Source organism: Vipera berus, assembly GCF_964194415.1.
Source record: "Vipera berus genome assembly, chromosome: 1".
In the NCBI taxonomy this organism is placed as follows: Eukaryota; Metazoa; Chordata; class Lepidosauria; order Squamata; family Viperidae; genus Vipera; species Vipera berus.
This window is the reverse complement of record NC_138202.1, coordinates 358,929,527-358,947,733: the sequence shown is the minus strand read 5'-3', so window position 1 is coordinate 358,947,733 and position 18,207 is coordinate 358,929,527. Positions and strand designations below refer to the sequence as shown.

Sequence of the window (18,207 nt, the reverse complement as noted above, 5' to 3'; positions counted from 1 at the left end):
TTTCCGTGGCAACGAGTGCCTCCCACGCATGCGTAAAGGATCCAGGGCTTCCTAGGTGGGAGGTGATTAAGAGGGTGAGAGGGCCAGGGCACGCCCAACATGGTCTTAGCCCGCCATATTGGGTGTGGCGAAGCGATTCATGCAGCACAAACAGGGCGTGACCTCTTTAACATGGCTGCCGCGCCCGGGCGCCCGCCATGTTGAGTGTGGCAGGCTTCCTCTTTGCTCCAAAGTTCATTTTAAAGCCGATTTTTCTGCCTTCGGAGGTGCTTTTCGAGCCCAGGCCTTCTTGGGCGCCGTCCACCCAACTTTAACCGTCTCAAGGTGAAAAGATCTGCTTGGAAAACGAGGGCCCAAGGCTATTCTGCATTGCTCCAGCTGCCTGCTCCCTTTTAATTGCATTTCTGCTCATTGTGGTTTTATTACTTTATTGCATGTAGCTGTGCAGCTGCGCTGGGGGGTGGAGGGGTTAAAGGCTGTGGAATCTCCTCTTTTTTTTTTGGCTTATCTTTGAAGTTGCATTTCTCTTCCCCAGCTTCTTTGGGCCCTTTCTTCTCCAGATGTGCAGGACTCCAATGCCCATCCTGCAGCACGGCCTGGGAGGATGGGAATTTGGCACATCGGAATAAATTAGCGAGGCTTGCCCACCTGCTTGCAGGTAGCCCAGACTCATGTGAGGCAGTTGTTAAGTGAGTCGTATCCAATTTACAACCTTTTTTGCCGTGGTTGTTAAATGAACCGCAGGAGTTGGTAAGTGAATCGGGCTTCCCCCACTGACTTTGCTTGCTGGAAGGTTGTTTGTAAGCTGCCCAGGGTCACTGACATTGGGAGGGGGTGTGTGTGTGTGGCCAAATAAATTCAATCAATCAATCAATCAATCTGTTGGGAGAATTCTCCTGGGTTCCTTTCTTCCGCGCTGGGAGCCTTAGCACAGGGCATTTCTTTTTTTTTTTTATTGAAAAGTTTTAACATACAATTTTTCTTTAAGAATCCCCCCTCCCCCTCCCTCCTCCCTCCCCCCTCCCTCTCCCCCCTCCCCCCCTCCCCCCCCACTTCCCAGAGCTAAATACAAGGTATATATAAAAAAAAACAATCCTAAACAACCATATACTAACAACCATAAACTCTAAAATCCATCACTCTCTAGCTTATATAGGATAAGACAAACCTTAGTAATATTAAATATATATAAAGAAACTAAAATAGAAAAAAAAAGAAAGAAGACTTATTCAAATGCTACATGAAACTTCTTAACCCTATACTTGTTCTGGATAAACTCAATCCATTTTCTCCATTCCATAATATAACGTTCTTGCGAGTGATCTTTCAAATAGGCCGAAATCTTCGCCATCTCTGCCAGGTCGGAGACCTTTAAAGTCCACTCTTCTATAGACGGCAATTCCTCTTTCTTCCAATACTGACCTATCAAAAGTCTTGCTGCCGTAATTAAATTTAACATCAACTTGGTGTCCACAACCGTAGCATCCGTAATTATTCCCAACAAAAAAAGTTGCGGGCAAAACTTTATCCTTTGCTTAAAAATCTTCTGCATATTCCACCAAATTTTTATCCAAAAAACCTTGATCTTTTTACAAGTCCACCATACATGAAAATATGTTGCATCTTCATCTCCACATCTCCAGCATTTTGGCTGATAGTTCGGATACATACTTGCAAGCTTTTTAGGATCTAAATGCCATCTATAAAACATTTTATAAAAGTTCTCTCTTAAGTTTTGAGCTTGTGTAAATTTTACGTTCCTCACCCAAATCTTTTCCCACGTGTCCATTGTGATAACAGGGCTTTTCAACCAGTGGTACGGGTACCACCCGTGGTACATTAGCACCTGGCAGGTGGTACGCGACCATCCTAGAAAAGTGGTAGCGGGGGAGGGGAATGAGCTGAACCGGTGGCAGCACCGCACAAGCCTGAGCGAGAGACGGCTGGAGCTGCAGGGCTGTCGGGGCTCAGCAGAAGCGCCAGGATCAGCGCCAGGATCCAGCTTGAGCTTGACGCCGGTCCTGGCGCTTCTGCTGAGCCCAGAAGAAGCGCCGATCAGCTGGAATGTTTCAGCATCTCCAGGGTCTTGTGATTTACATTCAGATGCTTGGCAACTGATTCATATTTATGACGGTGACAGTGTCCCAGGGTCATGTGAAGGGATCAAAACCTGCTGCAACCACCCAGTAGATGGGGGGGGGAATAAAAACCAAACACCCCCACCCGACCCCCGCTGCCAATCCTCAACAGAAATGCTCACAAGAATGAAAACCTCGGACAGGAGGAAGACGCCGCCGGGCAGGCAGGCAGGTGTCTTGCTCGGCTGTGGCTTGGGGGGCACTTTTTTCAGTGCCCTGGCAACTTTGAACAGTCACTAAGCGAACTGTTGTAAGTCGAGGACTACCTGTAGTTCATCACTTTTTTTCCTTTTTGGGGGGTGGGTCATCAAGTTTTTGACCCCTTGCTAGACGACTGGTGGTACTCGGATGTTGCCATATCCTAAAAGTGGTACAATGGGTGAAAAGGCTGAAAAGCTTTGGGAAGGCTGCCAGGGAAGGAGATCTCGGGAGAGGGGGGCAGGGGCGTGGTGTGGTGTGGTCCTTGGTGTTCTCTGAGCTTTCATTCAGTCAGTCAGAACAGAGCTGGAAGGGACCTTGGAGGTCATCTAGTCCAGCCCCCTGCTCAGGAAGGAAATCCTACACCACAGAGGTCCCCAACTTTTTCGACCCTGTACCATTGCTTGGAGGTCTCCACTGTTTCATCCAAAAACAACACAGGTAGTCCTCGACTTACCGACCACAAGCGAGCCCAACATTTCTCTTGTTAAGCGAGACATCTGCTAAGTGAGCTTTGGCCCATTTTACGACCTTTCTTGCCACAGTTGTTAAGTGAATCCCTGCAGTTGGTTAAGTTGAATAACCCAGGTCGCAAAAGGAAATCACGTGACCTTTTGGACGCTGCAACGGTCAGAAATATGAATCAGTGGACAAATGTCTGAATATTAATCATGTGATCAGGGGATGCTTTAAAGGTCATAACTGAAAAACGGTCATGAGTCTCATTTTTCAGTGTCATCGTAACTTTGAACGGTCATTAAACAGACTGTTGTAAGTTGAGGACTACCTGTACACGGTTTGGACTTGGGGCAACTGGCTACAGACTGGAACATTGGCAAGATTTTTAGAAGAGAAGAGAAGAGAATTGAGAAGAGAAGAGAAAATAGAATATAGAAGAGAATAGAATATAGAATAAATAGAATAGGAAATAGAATACAGTAGAATATAGAATAGATTAGAGTCTCCTGCCTGAGCAGGGGGTTGGACTAGAACAGGGGTCTTCAAACATGGCCCTTTTATGACTTGTGGACTTCAACTCCCAGAATTCCTCCGCTGGCTGAGGAATTCTGAGAGTTGAAGTCCACAAGTCATAAAAGGGCCATGTTTGAAGACCCCTGATCTACAATATCATACACCACGAACAATATACATACACGTGTTAATACAGCAGTCTCCAACACAGAACAGTTACAGCAGGAAACAGAAGCACATCTGAGGAGCCTTCCCTTTTATACAAAGCTTTTAAAAGGACACAGACCCTGCTGGCTCTTAAAGGGACACAGACCCTGCTGACATTGCCATCATTATATCATACGTCTCACATTACATCAGCTGGTTAGCTTCTAAATCATTACCTTGACAGCTGTGCATCCTCCGCTCCTCCTCCCCCCTTTGAGCAGATGCAGGACTGACCTGGTTTCATTTTTCCCGGTGGTGATCCAGACTGCAGGCCTCAAGGCAGAAACCTCGGATGGCACAGGAAAGACAGAGGTCCGTTGGGCTGCCCGCCCCGTGCATCCTGGGCATCGATCTGGGCACCACATCCGTGAAAGTGGTCCTGGTGGAAAAAACGAACAAGGGCCCCACCCTGGTTGCCAGCTGCACCAAGCCGGTGCAGGCCGACGTGCACGTCAAAGAGGCTCAGTTGCGGGTAAGGTGAATAGAGAATACTAGTTGGAAGGGACCTTGGAGGTTATCTAGTCCAACCCCCTGCTCAAGCAGGAGAACCTATACCATTTCAGATAAGTGACTGTCTTCTAGTCTCTTCTTCAAAACCAACAGTGATGGAGTGCCCACAACTTCTGGAGGCAATCTGTTCTGCTGGTTAATTGTCCTCACTGTCAGGAAGTTTCTCCTTAGTTCTAGGTTGCTTCTCTGCTGGATTAGTTTCCATCTGTTGCTTCTTGTACAGATTTCATCTGCTTTGGAGAATAGCTTGACCCCCTCTTCTCTGGAGCAGCCCCTCAAATACTGGAATACTGCTATCATGTCCCCCCTAGTCCTTAGAGTAGAGTAGAGTAGAGTAGAGTAGAGTAGAGTAGCCTAGAATAGAATAGAATGGAATGGAATGGAATGGAATAGAATAGAATACAGAATACAGAATAGAGTAGAATACAGAATACAGAATAGAACGGAACGGAACAGAACGGAAAAGAACAGAATAGAATAGAATAGAATAGAATAGAATAGAATAGAATAGAATAGAATAGAATAGAATAGAATAGAATAGAATAGAATAGAATAGAATAGAATACAGAATTAATAGAGTAGAGTAGAGTAGAGTAGAGTAGAGTAGAGTAGAGTAGAATAGAATAGAATAGAATAGAATAGAATAGAATAGAATAGAATAGAATCTGGCAGGGACCTTGGAGGTCTTCTAGTCCAGCCCCCTGCTCAAGGAAGAGAACCTATAATATCTGAGACAAGTGACTATCCAGTCTCTTCTTAAAAACCTCCAGTGATGGAGCCCCCACGACTTCTGGAGACAAGTTGTTCCACTGGTTAATTGTCCTCGCTGTCTGGAACTTTCTCCTTAATTCCAGGTGGTTTCTCTCCTTGATTATTTTCCATCCGTTGTTTCTTCTCCTCCTCTCTGGTGCTCTGGAGAATAATTTGAGCCCCTCAAGCACTGGAGTACTGCTATCATGTCATCACGTTTTAATAACCAGTGGAAAAAGACATCCACCCGAGAAAGACTCTTCATTTGTCTTTCTCCTGCGTAAAACATTTCATTCTCTCTTCTTATTTGTCCCAAAGGTCCTTTTTTCAGGAGGCAACTGGACTTCCTTGTTTTTCCTTTGAAGACGTTTCGCTTCCCCTCCCAGAAGCTTCTTCGGCTCTGACTGGGATGGTGGGGACTGGGAGGATTTATACTCCTTGCAGAGAGCCGGTCCTTTGCCTCCTTTTACAGAGTCGTTGAGGCCGCTTGGAGGTTTACCTGCGTCCTCAGGGTCACCTGAATGGTGCAAATAGGTGTGGGGCCCTCTTGGCTACAGTATGTTTTCTGCCCTGGGTCCCTTCCCTGTTGGAGATGAGTTGGGATGAGTCTGTGCTGCCTGCATCTCCAACTGAAGCGCAGATGTTTTTTGTAGTCTGCCATGTTTTCTGGAAATCCGTTCATCCTCTCGCACCATCCGAAGGGTGTTCGTCCCAAAGCGCACAGCTAAATGTCCATGGACACTCTCCATCATCGAGGTCAGGGTTGTCCCAGAGGTGGTTTTTGAGGAGGCAACTGGACTTTCTTTGTTTTTCCTTGAAGACGTTTCACTTCTCATCCAAGAAGCTTCTTCAGTTCTGACCGGATGGTGGGGAATGGAAGGATTTATACTCCTTGCAGAGAGCTGGTCCTTTGCCTTCTTCTAGAGAGTTCTTGAGGCCACCTGGAGGTTTATCTGTGTCCTCAGGGTCACCTGAGTGGTGCAAATGGGTGGGGAGCCATCTTGGCTGCAGGATGTTTTCTGCCTCGGGTCCCTTCAATGTTGAAGGCAGAAAAGGTGTTGGGGACGAGTCTCTTTCTTCTCCCTTATTTTTCCTCAATGTATTCTTTCCTCCCACCTAGAGGTAGTGAGGTAAGCGTCATCTAAGTTTAATAAATAAATGAATTCTTTCTTTCTCTCACAGGAGAATGAGCAGGACGTCCACAGAATCATTGAAGCTTTGAACAGTTGCCTCGTGTCCTTTTCTCCGGCTTTTGTGCAAAGAGTTTGCTGCATTGGCGTTTCTGGGCAAATGCATGGGGTGATGTTTTGGGAAGCTGGGAAAGGTAAGACTTAGAACACAGAAAGTAGAATAACACGGCCAGGAGGGACTTTGGTGGTCTTCTAATCCAATCCCTAGAATAGGAATAGGAATAGGAATAGAATAAGAATAAGAATAAGAATAAGGAATAGAATAGAATAAGGATTAGGAGTAGGAGTAGGAATAGGAATAGAATAGAATAAGGATTAGGAATAGAATAGAATAGAATAGAATAGAATAGAATAGAATAGAATAGAATAGAATAGAATAGAATAGAATAGAATAGAATAGAATAGAATAATAGAATAGAATAAGAATAAGGAATAAAATAGAATAAGAATTAGGAATAGAATAGAATAGAATAGAATAGAATAGAATAGAATAGAATAGATTACAGAATGTAACAGAATATAGAATAAGAACAGGAATAGAACAGGAATAGAACAGAATAGAATGGAATGGAATGGAACGGAACGGAACGGAACAGAATATAATAGAATAGAATACTTTGTCACTTTAAATGTACATTGATCAGCATACATTAAAATGAGATTTTGTTTCATACAGCTTTCAAAGGATAACCGCCTCCAGTATGCACTGCATAAACATGACAATAAAATAAAATAAAATAAAATAAAAATAATTATGCATATAACCCCCCCACACACACACACACAAGACCCAGTGAAACAACACAGTCTAGTTTGGATGTAAACATATACATGGCGAGAAAAATGAATCTTGCGAGTTTACCAGACAGACAGCATAAGCAGCAAAGCTGTTACAGCAGGGGTCCCCAACCCCTGGGCCGTGGACCGATACAGGGCCGTGGCATGCCAGCAACCTCTCTGCACAAACAAGCAAAGCCCCATCCGTGGGATGCAGGCAGCACACAAAACCACGCACTACTCTGGTCCGTGGAAAAACCTCTCTCGACGGAACCGGTCCCTGGTGCCCAAAAGGTTGGGGATGTCTGTGTTACAGAATCTGGTAGTCCTGCTAAAAATACTTTGAAACCGCTTCCCAGAGGGGAGCAGGGGAGCCACACAAACAGACTGTGAAGTGGGTGTCCGAGCTCTAAGCACATGTAAGCGCTTACAAGCAGTGTCCTAAAAGGAGATCTTATATACCATTTCAGATAAATGGTTGTCCAATCTCTTTTTGAAAGCCACCAGTGATGGAGCACCTACAACTTCTAGAGGCAAGGAGTTCCACTGGTTAATTGTTCTTACTGTCAGGAAATTTCTCCTTAGTTCCAGGTTGCTTCTCTCCTTGATGAGTTTCCATCCGTTGCTTCTTCTCCTGCCTTCAGGGGCTTTGGAGACTAGCTTGACTCCCTCTTCTTTGGGGCAGCCCCTGAGATACTGGAAGGCTGCTATCACGTCCCCCCTCGTCCTTCTCTTCATTAAACTAGACATGCCCAATTCCAGCAACCGTTCTTCATATATTTAAAGCCTCCAGTTCCCTAATCATCTTTGTTGCTCCTCTCTGCACATTTTTTTTAGAGTCTCAACATCTTTTTTTTTACATCACAGTGACCAAAACTGGATGCAATATTCCAAGTGTGGCCTTTATCGGGCGCTATAAAGTGACATTGACACTTCAAACTGTGTTGTGAACTTGATAACACATGCAAAAACTGTTCTGGAAAATAAGCATTTGAAGCTGGTGTCCAAGACTTTTATTTTCCATAATTGTGAACGCTAGGGGAAAAACAGAACAGATTGAACAGAACAGAATAACAGAGCTGGAAGGGACCCTGGAGGTCTTCTAGTCCAACCCCTTGCTCAGGCAGGGAAATCCTACAGTATACCATTTCAGACATGTGCTTATCCAATCTCTTCTTAAAAAAACTTCCAGAGTTGGAGCACCCACAATTTTGGTGGCAATTTTGGTTTCACTGAATAATTGTTATTGGACCCAGATTGCATCTCTGATCAGCTTTTGATTTTTGATTCATACTCTGGAGAATCCCATTTTCAGTTTGATGCAGTGCATCCTGAAATGACACTAAATGAGGATTAATTTGATAACCCCCTCCCGCTTTGATTTCCCTGCCGCTGACTTTTTAAAAAAGAATGTTATTTATTACGTGCTTTTGTGTGCAACGGTTAAGTTCCTAATTACTATATTTCTAAAGCCTTATCTTAATTCTTCCTGGGCTTCTTCTTGGCTGTTTTTATGAGTGAGTTCTCTAAAAATCAAAAACAGACTCTAAATTTTTGTGGCATTTGAAGACTTTATCCTTTATATGCTGAACGATTGTGTGTTTTTGCTTTTTTAGCTTTTTAATGCCTTTCATGTTCATTTTTCTATTGCACAGACAGATCAGGACGGTAGCAGAGTGGAAATATAATTGAAAGCTGGTTGTAGAACTTCTCCATGGAAGAAAACAAAAATCAATCTGGCTTATCTATGCATTTGGGGGAAAAAACTCTTTTCCTATTTTTTTTTTTAAAAAAACGCGTATTTGTGTTTTAAGAACCATCAATAGTTCTCTAAAGTCAAGGCCACGGAGATTTTGTGTTCCATCGAAGGGAAGAAAAGGGTCGCCTTTTAAATTTTCTTTTCTTTTAACTTTGATTTGAATTAATTCAGTTCGGTTCAACTCGTTTCTGTTATTAAGCGAATCCGTCGTTAAGTGCATCTCGCCCCGTTTTATGATGTTTCTTGCCACGGTCGTTAAGCAAATCACTGCAGTTAAGTCGGTTGTTAAGCGAATCTGGCTCCTCCCCCCCATAGACTTTGCTTATCAGAAGGTCGCAAAAGGGGATCACGTGACACACACACCTCTGGGACACTGCGACCGTCATAAGTACGAGTCGGTTGCCAAACGTCTGAATTTCGATCATGTGGCAACGGTCGTGCGAAAAACGGTCGTAGGTCACTTTTTTCAGTGCTGTGGTAACTTCAAATGAATCTGTTGTAAGTCAAGGACTGCTTATACGGGTCTGTTTAGTGCTACACAGGGGCCTTTGTGTGTCAAGGACAGCTGACACAATTCCAAGCATGGTTGCAGTCACCTTGGTCCCTGGTGGACCTTCATCTGCCTCTTCCAGGTTGCAGGTGGACCGAAAATGGAGGCCGGTGGACTTTTCAACCAGACAAAGCCAGCCAGCTGATCACCTGGCAAGATGGCCGCTGCAGCCCCCAATTCCTGTCTTCCCTCCCGGCGCCTCAGTCGCACCTCAGCGTGGCTTCTGGGTACGGCTGTGCCACCATCTTCTGGCTCTTAAAGAACAGGTAACTGCGGCCTAGTGGACCATCGCTTAAGTAGGAGCCAGCCGTGTGCTGCAGCTGCCAAAAAAGCCAGCACAGTTCTAGGTTGCATTAACAGAGGAATAGAATCAGGATCACGTGAAGTGTTAATACCACTTTACAAGGCCTTGGGAAGGCCACGCTTGGAATACGGCATCCAGTTTTGGTCACCACAATGTCAAAAAGATGTCGAGACTCTAGAAAGAGTGCAGAGAAGAGCAACAAAGATGATCAGGGGTCCGGAGGCTAAAACATACAAGGAAGAGTTGCTGGAATGGGGTATGTCTGGTTTAATGAAGAGAAGGACGAGGGGGGACGCGATAGCAGGGTTGCAGTATCTCAGGGGATGCCCCAAAGAAGAGGCAGTCAAGCTGTTCTCCAAAGCGCCTGAAGGCAGGACAAGAAGCAACGGAGGGAAACTCATCAAGGAGAGAAGCAACCTGGAACTAAGGAGAAACTTCCTGACAGGGAGAACAATTGACCAGTGGAACAGCTTGCCACCAGAACTTGAGACTCTAGAAAGAGTACAGAGAAGAACAACAAAGATGGTCAGGGGACCGAGGGTTAAAACATATAAGGAATGGCTGCTGGAATTGGGCATGTCTAGTTTAGTGAAGAGAAGGACTAGGAGGGGGACATGATAGCAGTCTTCCAGGAAGGAAGGAAGGAAGGAAGGAAAATGAGAAGGAAGGAAAGTAGCTGTGGTAGAACAGTGGTTAGAATGCAGTATTGCAGGCTAGTTCTGCTTACTGCCGGCTGCCGACATTTCAGCAGTTCAGTTCTCACAGGCTCAAGGTTGACTCGGCCTTCCATCCTCCCGAGGTTGGTAAAATGAAGACCCAGATTGTTGGGGGAAATACATTGACACTGTAAACCGCTTAGAGAGGGCTGTAAAAAGTCCTGTGAAGCGGTATATAAGTCTATTGCTTGGGAAGGAAGGAAGGAAGGAAGGAAGCCAGCCATGATGGCACAGTGGTTAGAATGCGGTATTGCAGGCTGACTCTGCCCACTGTCAGGAGTTCAATCCTCACCAGCTCACAGTTGACTTGGCCTTCCATCCTTCCAAGGTCGGTAAAACGAGGACCCAAATTGTTGGGGAGCAAAATGCTGACTCTGTAAACAGCTTAGAGAGGGTTGTAAAGCACTGCGAAGCGGTCTATAAATGCCATTGCTAGTGCTAGACAATTTATGCGGGTTTGCCAGATGGCTGAATTTTTTTTTAAATTGAATTTATTATTTAAAACATTGGACACGGTGCAAACGGACTGACATACCTTCTTGTCTACAATATTTTTTTAAAATTTGCATATATGTATATATACACATAAGATACACTTAAAATACATATCAGTTATATATAATAATACAATACTTAGAGCAATCAACCAATCTATAAATTCTAATAGAGACCTTCCTTTTGTTCCTGCCAGAAATAAAACTTATTCCAAATTTTATAGTAGCCTGATTGATCTTTATTCTTAATTTCCAAAGTTAATTTGTCCATTTCTGCGCATTCCCAGATTTTCCTTATTACCTCGTTTTCTACTGGAATTTCACTCCTTTTCCAATTCTGGGCAAATGACATTCTTGCTACCGTAATAATATGAATCATCAGATGCAACTCTTCTTTGGGGTATTTCTCTTTTATTATGCCCAATAGGAAAAATTCTGAACTAAACTCAACTTCTTGTCTTAGTATTTCTTTTAGCCAGGTCCAAATCATTTGCCAATATCTTTGCAGATGGCTGAATTTTGATCACATGACTTTGGGTTTGCTGTGACGGTCATAAATGCAGGGACTGATGGCAAGCAGCATTTTAAAATGCCATTGTAACTTTGAACGGTGGCAAGCAGGATACCGGTAATTCAACTTTAACTACGGTTGAATTTATTCCATTTAAATTTAATATCCCATTTGTACGCCGCCTATTCCCCTAAGCAGATGCTGGTCTTCACGGTTCCCAGAGGGTTGTTTTTCCCCCCCAAAATAATTATTTATATATTCCATTTATAGGCCACCCATCTCCCTGAGACGGTCTTAATTGTTCCTAGACCTTTTCTATTTTATATATATTTGTATAATATTTTTATGCCAGTCAGTTTTTCCAATAGATGTAGAGCTGTACATCTATCCATCCGTTCTGTCCGTCTGTGTGTCTCTGAACTGTTTCTATTTCCTCTCTGCTTAGGCCAGATTTCATGGTGCCCTACACCGCTGCTGGCACCATCCAGGACTATGTCGTAGCCATGCTGTGTGGCCAAGAGAAGCCAAAGATGTCCGTGCAAAATGCCGCTGCCTGGGGATACTTCAGTACCATAGAAAAATCCTGGAACACTAAACTGTAAGTCTACGGATGGCCTCAAGGGGACCCTGGGCACCCTGTACACCGTTTACACTACAATCTTTGCACTATGGTTTCATCTCAACCACTTGGAAACTTGAAGAAGGGTGGACCAACTCCCAGAATTCCCCAGCCAGCCTGCTTTAAGAGGGGTGGAGTTCCACTCCCAGCATTCCCCAGCCAGCCTGCTTTAAGAGGGGTGGACTTCTATTCCCAGAATCCCCCAGCCAGCCATGCTTTAAGAGGGGTGGGCTTCCACTCCCAGAATTCCCCAACCAGCCTGCTTTAAGAGGGGTGGACTTCCACTCCCAGAATCCCCCAGCCAGCCTGCTTTAAGAGGGGTGGACTTCCACTCCCAGGATTCCCCAGCCAGCATGCTTTAAGAGGGGTGGACTTCCACTCCCACGATTCCCCAGCCAGCATGCTTTAAGAGGGGTGGACTTCCACTCCCAGAATTCTTCAGCCAGCCATGCTTTAAGAGGGGTGGACTTCCACTCCCAGAATTCCCCAGCCAGCCTGCTTTAAGAGTGGTAGACGTCCACTCCCAGAATCTCCCAGCCAGCCTGCTTTAAGAGGGGTGGACTTCCACTCCCAGAATTGTGCTTATATGTTAAGGACGGCTTGTGTTATTCAGCCTCAACACACACACGCACACGCACACACACGCACACACACCGGTTCATTTGTACTTCTCTTTTTAGTTTGGAAGACTCTGGCTTTCCCATCCATTTGCTTCCTGAAGTGGTCGATTCCGGAGACCTTGCTGGGGAAACCTGCCAGGCATGGCACCGGGTCCCAGCCGGAACCAAGGTTGGGACAGCTCTGGGAGATTTCCAATGCTCAGTTTACTCTTGCATGTCTGAAGACAGCGACGCAGGTAGCTGCCTCTGAAATCAACGGAAAGGTTGAACTTGACTAAGGCAAAATGATTTTGCGTTGCAGGAAAATGTCGGCTTGTAGAGACACTTAACTCGGTGGGGTGCTTGGTGCCCTCTGAGCTTGATGTTTTCCTTGCAGACGTTTCATGACCCAACTAGGTCAGCGGTCCCCAACCTTTTGGGCACCAGGGACCAGTTCCGTGGAGAAAGGTTTTCCCATGGGTGCGTGATTTCATGTACTGACTGCATCCCGCGGATGGGGCTTTGCTTGTTTGCACGGACCGGTTGCTGGCTTGCTGCGGCCCGGTGCTGGTCCACGAACCGTTGGGGCTGGAGACCCCTGAACTACCACGTTTCCCCAAAAGTAAGGCCTACACCAACTGTAAACCCTAGCTTGATTATGGGGTGGGTGGGCCTAATATAAGCCCTACTGTTCTGTACCAGCCTGCTACCGGCCCTGCAGAAAAGGCAGGGACAACCCCTTTTACAAGAAGGCAAGAGGCTGGAAATACGCCTACCAAATTTATTGCTACAAAAACAAACAGAACAAGACAAACCAAGAAACAGGAGCTTTAAGAAACAGGAACTATCCAAGCGGTTGCCTTCAGCAAACCAGCCCTCCCACACATTCCCCTTATATAGAGTTCAGGGCGTGGCTTCTCTCTGCCTCCTTCCGAGGAGCCCCATTGCCTTCCTCTGTTTACTCCTAATTGACTGCGTCGGGCATCCTTGAACAGGGCCAGCTGTGGGTCATCTTCATCCACGCTGTCAGGCTCACACAGCTGGGTCTCCGTGGTGACCAAGTGGGAGGGGCCTGGCTGAGGGCTCTCATCAGCAAGATCTTCAACCCCCTCAGCAAGGTCTTCAACACCCCCCTCCTCCTCCTCTGAGTCGTCCGACCCAACTGCCGAACCCACAGGCTGACCCTGAATCACAACACCTACCCCAAAAATAATCCCTAGTTTAGGGGCAAGGCACACACCTAAAAATCAAGCTAGGGCAGGGGTGAGGGTGTGGAGCTGCCCCATGCGCCCCGCACCTGCTTCCCTTGCAGCCAGGCCTCCCCTCGACGGTCCACTTCTTCTGAGGCCTCTTCTGCAGCCAAGCCTGCATTTCTCAGTCATAGGCCTTTCCGGAAGGCTGTAGTTCGGTACTCGGCTGCTTAGGCCTTCCGGAAAGGCCTGACTGCAAAATGCAGGCCCGAGTGCAGCTGCAGAACTTTGGCCCCAGAAGAAGTGGACCGGCTGGGTGGTGCTGGAGGTGAGGTAAGGCCTACCCCGAAAATAAGACCTGGTGCCTGTTTTGGAGGCAAAAAAATAATAATAAGACCTGGTCTTATTTTCGGGGAAAAGCGGTAGGTAACATCAGGACTGGAAGGAAATGGGGTTTCTGGACTGGAGGAGGAGGAGGAGGAGGAGGAGGGCAACTGTGGCAAGAAAGGTGGTCAAATGGGGCAAAACTCGCTTAACAGCTGTCTTACTTAGCAACAGAAATTTTGGGCTCCTTTGGGGAGGTCAGTCGAGTACTATTTGTAAAAATAAATAAATGAAATGCTTTGGCACTTGATTGAGTTGAGGAAGGGTTAGGGAGGGCAGCTGTGGAAAACTCTCATTTTCTAAAATGAGGGGGTTGGGAGTGGGGGGCACTGTTCTCCAGTGGTTCTCCTCCTACCTCCTGGGATGTTCGCAGTCGGTGTTGGCAGGGGGACAGAGGTCGACTTCGAGGCCTCTCGTTTGTGGAGTTCCTCAGGGGTCGGTCCTCTCGCCTCTCCTGTTCAACATCTACATGAAGCCGCTGGGTGAGATCATTCGTGGTTTTGGAGTGGGGTATCATCAGTACGCTGATGGTACCCAACTTTTTTTCTCCACCCCGAACCAACCCAGTGATGCCCTCGATGTGATGTCCCGTTGCCTAGAGGCGGTTCGGGTCTGGATGGGGAGGAACAGGCTTCGGCTCAATCCCGACAAGACTGAGTGGTTGTACGTGCCGGCATCTCGGGAAATTCGGTCCATTCCATCTTTAACCATGGGGGGTGAGGTGTTACCCCCCGTAGATAGGGCTCGCAACTTGGGTGTCCTCCTGGACTCACAGCTCAGTTTGGAAGACCATGTAGGAGCTGTGACCAGGGGGGCTTTTGCCCAGGTTTGCCTGGTGCGCCAGTTGCGACCCTATCTGGACCGGGATGCCCTACGCACAGTCACTCATGCGCTCGTGACCTCCTGTTTAGACTACTGTAACGCTCTGTACATGGGGCTGCCCTTGAGGACCACTCGGAGGCTTCAGCTGGGGCAGAATGCGGCCGCGCGAGTTGTGATGGGGGTCTCCCGATACTCCCATGTAACACCTCTACTCCGCGAGCTGCATTGGCTTCCGGTTGCCCTCCGGGTGAAATTCAAGGTGCTGGTGATGACCTATAAAGCCCTAAATGGCATGGGTCCGGGTTACTTACGGGAGCACCTGCTGCCGGCGTCATCTTCCCATCGTCCTGTGCGCTCCCACAGGGAGGGCCTCCTCAGGGTGCCGTCGGTCAGGGAGTGTCGGCTTGCGGCCCCCAGGGGGAGGGCGTTCTCTGTGGGCGCGCCAGCTCTTTGGAATCAATTACCAGTTGAGCTCCGGATGGCTCCCGACCTTCGCTCTTTCCGCCGGGATCTGAAAACCTATTTATTTGAACAGACTGGCCTGGTTTAAGGGTTTGGGTTTTTTTAATTATTTATTGTTAGGGCTTCATTAATTTAATTTACTTTTAACTTTTGTAACTTTTGTAGTGCTTTTATTGCCCTGTACACCGCCCTGAGTCCTTCGGGAGAAGGGCGGTATAGAAATTCAATTAATTAAATTAAAAGGCAGCTCATTTTTTGATTAATTCTTCTCTCTTTCTTCCCCTCTCCCAAGTTCTCAACATCGGCACCTCTGCCCAGCTGGCGGTCCCCCTGCCTCCCGGGTTTCAGCCTGTGGAGGCTCCAGATCCCAAATCGCCTGTGCAATATTTCCCGTATTTTGACAACCGGTATCTGGCGGTGGCTGCTTCACTAAACGGCGGGAACGTGATGGCCGCGTTCGTGAAGATGGTGGTTGGATGGATGGCTGAGCTGGGTAGAGTCTTTCAGGAGGGGGATGGCCTTGGCCTAGCTCTGGGAACGCATTCCTTCCTTCCTTCCTTCCTTCCTTCCTTCCTTCCTTCCTTCCTTCCTGCCTGCCTGCCTTCCTTCCTTCCTTCCTTCCTGCCTGCCTTCCTGCCTTCCTGCCTGCCTTCCTCCCTCTCTCTCTCCCTCCCTTTTCTCTTCCTTCCTTCCTTCCTTCTCCCTCCCTTTTCTCCTTCCTTCCTTATTTCTTCCCTCCCTCCCTTTTCTCCCTTCTCTCCTCCCTTTTCCCTTCCTTCCTTCTTCCCTCCCTCCTTCCCTCTCTCCCTTTTCTCCCTTCCTTCCTCCCTTCCTCCCTTTTCTCCATTCCCTCTCTTCTTCCCTTTTCTCCTTCCTTCCTTCCTTTCCTTCCTCCCTTTTCTCCTTCCTTCCTCCCTTCCCTCCCTCCCTCCCTTCCTTCATTCCCTCTCTTCCTCCCTTTTCTCCTTCCTTCCTTCCTTCCTTCCTTTCCTCCCTCCCTCCCTTTTCACCTTTCCTTCTTCCTTCCCTCTCTCCCTTCCTTTTCTCCTTCTTTCCTTCTCTCCCTCCCTTTCCTTCCTTGGGCTTCATTGTGGTCGTAAGTCGAGGACTAACCCGTAGAATCTGAACTCCTGCTCCATCTTCTCCTCTTCTTTCTTCCGCAGGGCTGGAAGTCTCCGAATCGGACGTCTACCGGCCGATGATAGAGGCCGGGTTGACTCACGCCGATAGCCGTCTCCGCGTCTGCCCCACCCTCTTCGGGGAAAGGCACGCGCCCACCACTCTGGCTTCGGTGACGGACATCGCGGCCTCCGAAATGTCCCTGGGGCACGTGGTCCGGTCCTTGTGCCGGGGGGTGATCCAAAACCTGCTCTCCATGCTACCCTCCCGTAGCCTGAAGGAAGCCGGGGCCAAGCGGATCGTGGCCAGCGGAAGCGGGCTGTGCCGAAACGAAGTGATGAAGCAGGAAGTGGAGAAGGCCTTTGCGCTCCCCGTGGTCCATGGCCAAGTCGCCGATGCTGCCTTGGGGGCGGCTTGCGTGATGCTGAAGAGAAATCACTGGATAACAGAGTTGGGAGGGACTTTGGAGGTCATCTAGTCCAACCCACTGCTCAGGCAGGAAACCCTATACCATTTCAGACCAATGACTGTCCAGTCTCTTCTTAAAAACCTCCAGGGTTGGAGCATCCTGCAAACTCTGAAGTCAAGCCATTCCGCCGATAAATTAGAATCGAATAGAATAACCGAGATGGAAGGGACCTTGGAGGTCATCTAGTCCAACCCACTGCTCAGGCAGGAAACCCTATAGCATTTCAGACCAATGACTGTCCAGTCTCTTCTTAAAAACTTCCAGTGTTGGAACATTCACAGGTTCTGGAGGCAGGTTGTTAATAATAATAATATTGTTGGAAGGGACCTTGGAGGTCATCTAGTCCAACCCCCTGCTCAGGCAGGAAACCCTATACCATTTCAGACAAATGGCTGTCTAGTCTCTTCTTAAAAACTTCCAGTGTTGGAGCTTTCACCGCTTCTAGAGGCAGGTTGTTCCACTGGTTAATTGTTCTCACTGTCAGGAAATTTCTCCTTAGTTCTAGGTTGCTTCTCTCTTTGGTTAGTTTCCCCAGAGTAGGGATCCACATTAACCTTGGGAACGTGATTGGATGCTGAGGTCAATCAGGAATCATAGGATCTTAGACCCAAAGGGCTGGAAGGGACCTTGGAGGCCATCTAGTCCAGCCCCCCTGCTCGAGCAGGAGGCCCTACACCATTTCAGTTACAAATTGGCTGTCCAGTCTCGAGAGCCTTGGTGGAGCAGTGGGCTGATGCCTCCTTAAGTAACACCAGCTGCCTGCAATTAGTGCAGGTTCGAGTCCCACCAGGCTCAAGGTTGACTCAGCCTTCCATCCTTCCCAGGTAGGTAAAATGAGGACCCAGATTGTTGGGGGCAATTAAGCTGACTTTGTAATAATGCCGCTTGGGGGGGGGGCGAAAGCCCTAATAAGCAGGCATATACATAGAATGAAGGCTATTGCTAAGCACATTGGTTTGTGCTTAAATTGTAAGCCTCCCTGAGTCTTCGGAGAAGGGCGGGATATAAATGGGATTAAAATAAATAAATAAATCTTAAAAACCTCCTGTGTTGGAGCACCCACCACTTCTGGTGGCAAGCTGTTCCGCCGGTTAATTGTTCTCGCCCTTGGGAAATTTCTCAGTTGCTTCTTCTCTTGAGTGCTGATAGTCCTCGACTTAACAACATTTTGTTTAGTCATCAAAGTTACCCCAGCACTTTAAAAAAAAGTGACTTAGGACCCGGTTTTTTTTTACCCTTACCACCGTCGCAGCCTCCCCATGGTCGGCCACCTGATCAAAATCCGGACGCTTGGCAACTGACTCGTATTTATGATGGTGGCAGCTTTCCAGGTATGTGTGTGTGTGTGTGTGTGTGTTGTCACGTGATCCCCTTTTGCGACCTCCTGACAAGCAAAGTCAATGTTCGGTCACCCTCCATGTTACTTAACTTAACCCCTGCAGTGATTCACGTAACAAACGGGGGGGG

General features: G+C 47.3%; 1 protein-coding gene across 1 annotated transcript; it reads left to right on the top strand.

Moving 5' to 3' along the window:
- The first annotated feature begins 174 nt into the window (after positions 1 to 174).
- Positions 175 to 17,748, top strand: SHPK (sedoheptulokinase). The gene is made up of 9 exons (XM_081338574.1): positions 175 to 324; positions 536 to 750; positions 3,780 to 3,987; positions 5,958 to 6,099; positions 9,134 to 9,317; positions 11,522 to 11,674; positions 12,376 to 12,551; positions 15,445 to 15,645; positions 16,316 to 17,748. Exons 3-9 carry the CDS (start codon positions 3,808 to 3,810, stop codon positions 16,747 to 16,749), a joined length of 1,470 nt encoding a protein of 489 aa, XP_081194700.1. The 5' UTR covers positions 175 to 324; positions 536 to 750; positions 3,780 to 3,807; the 3' UTR covers positions 16,750 to 17,748.
- The last annotated feature ends 459 nt before the right edge of the window (positions 17,749 to 18,207 follow it).

Excerpts from the sequence above, each read along its gene's own strand:
- SHPK (XM_081338574.1), top strand. The coding sequence starts at position 3,808 with ATGGCACAGGAAAGACAGAGGTCCGTTGGGCTGCCCGCCCCGTGCATC. Across the intron at positions 9,318-11,521 it reads TTCTGGCTCTTAAAGAACAG|GCCAGATTTCATGGTGCCCT; the intron begins GTAACTGCGGCC and ends CTCTCTGCTTAG. Across the intron at positions 12,552-15,444 it reads GTCTGAAGACAGCGACGCAG|TTCTCAACATCGGCACCTCT; the intron begins GTAGCTGCCTCT and ends CCCTCTCCCAAG.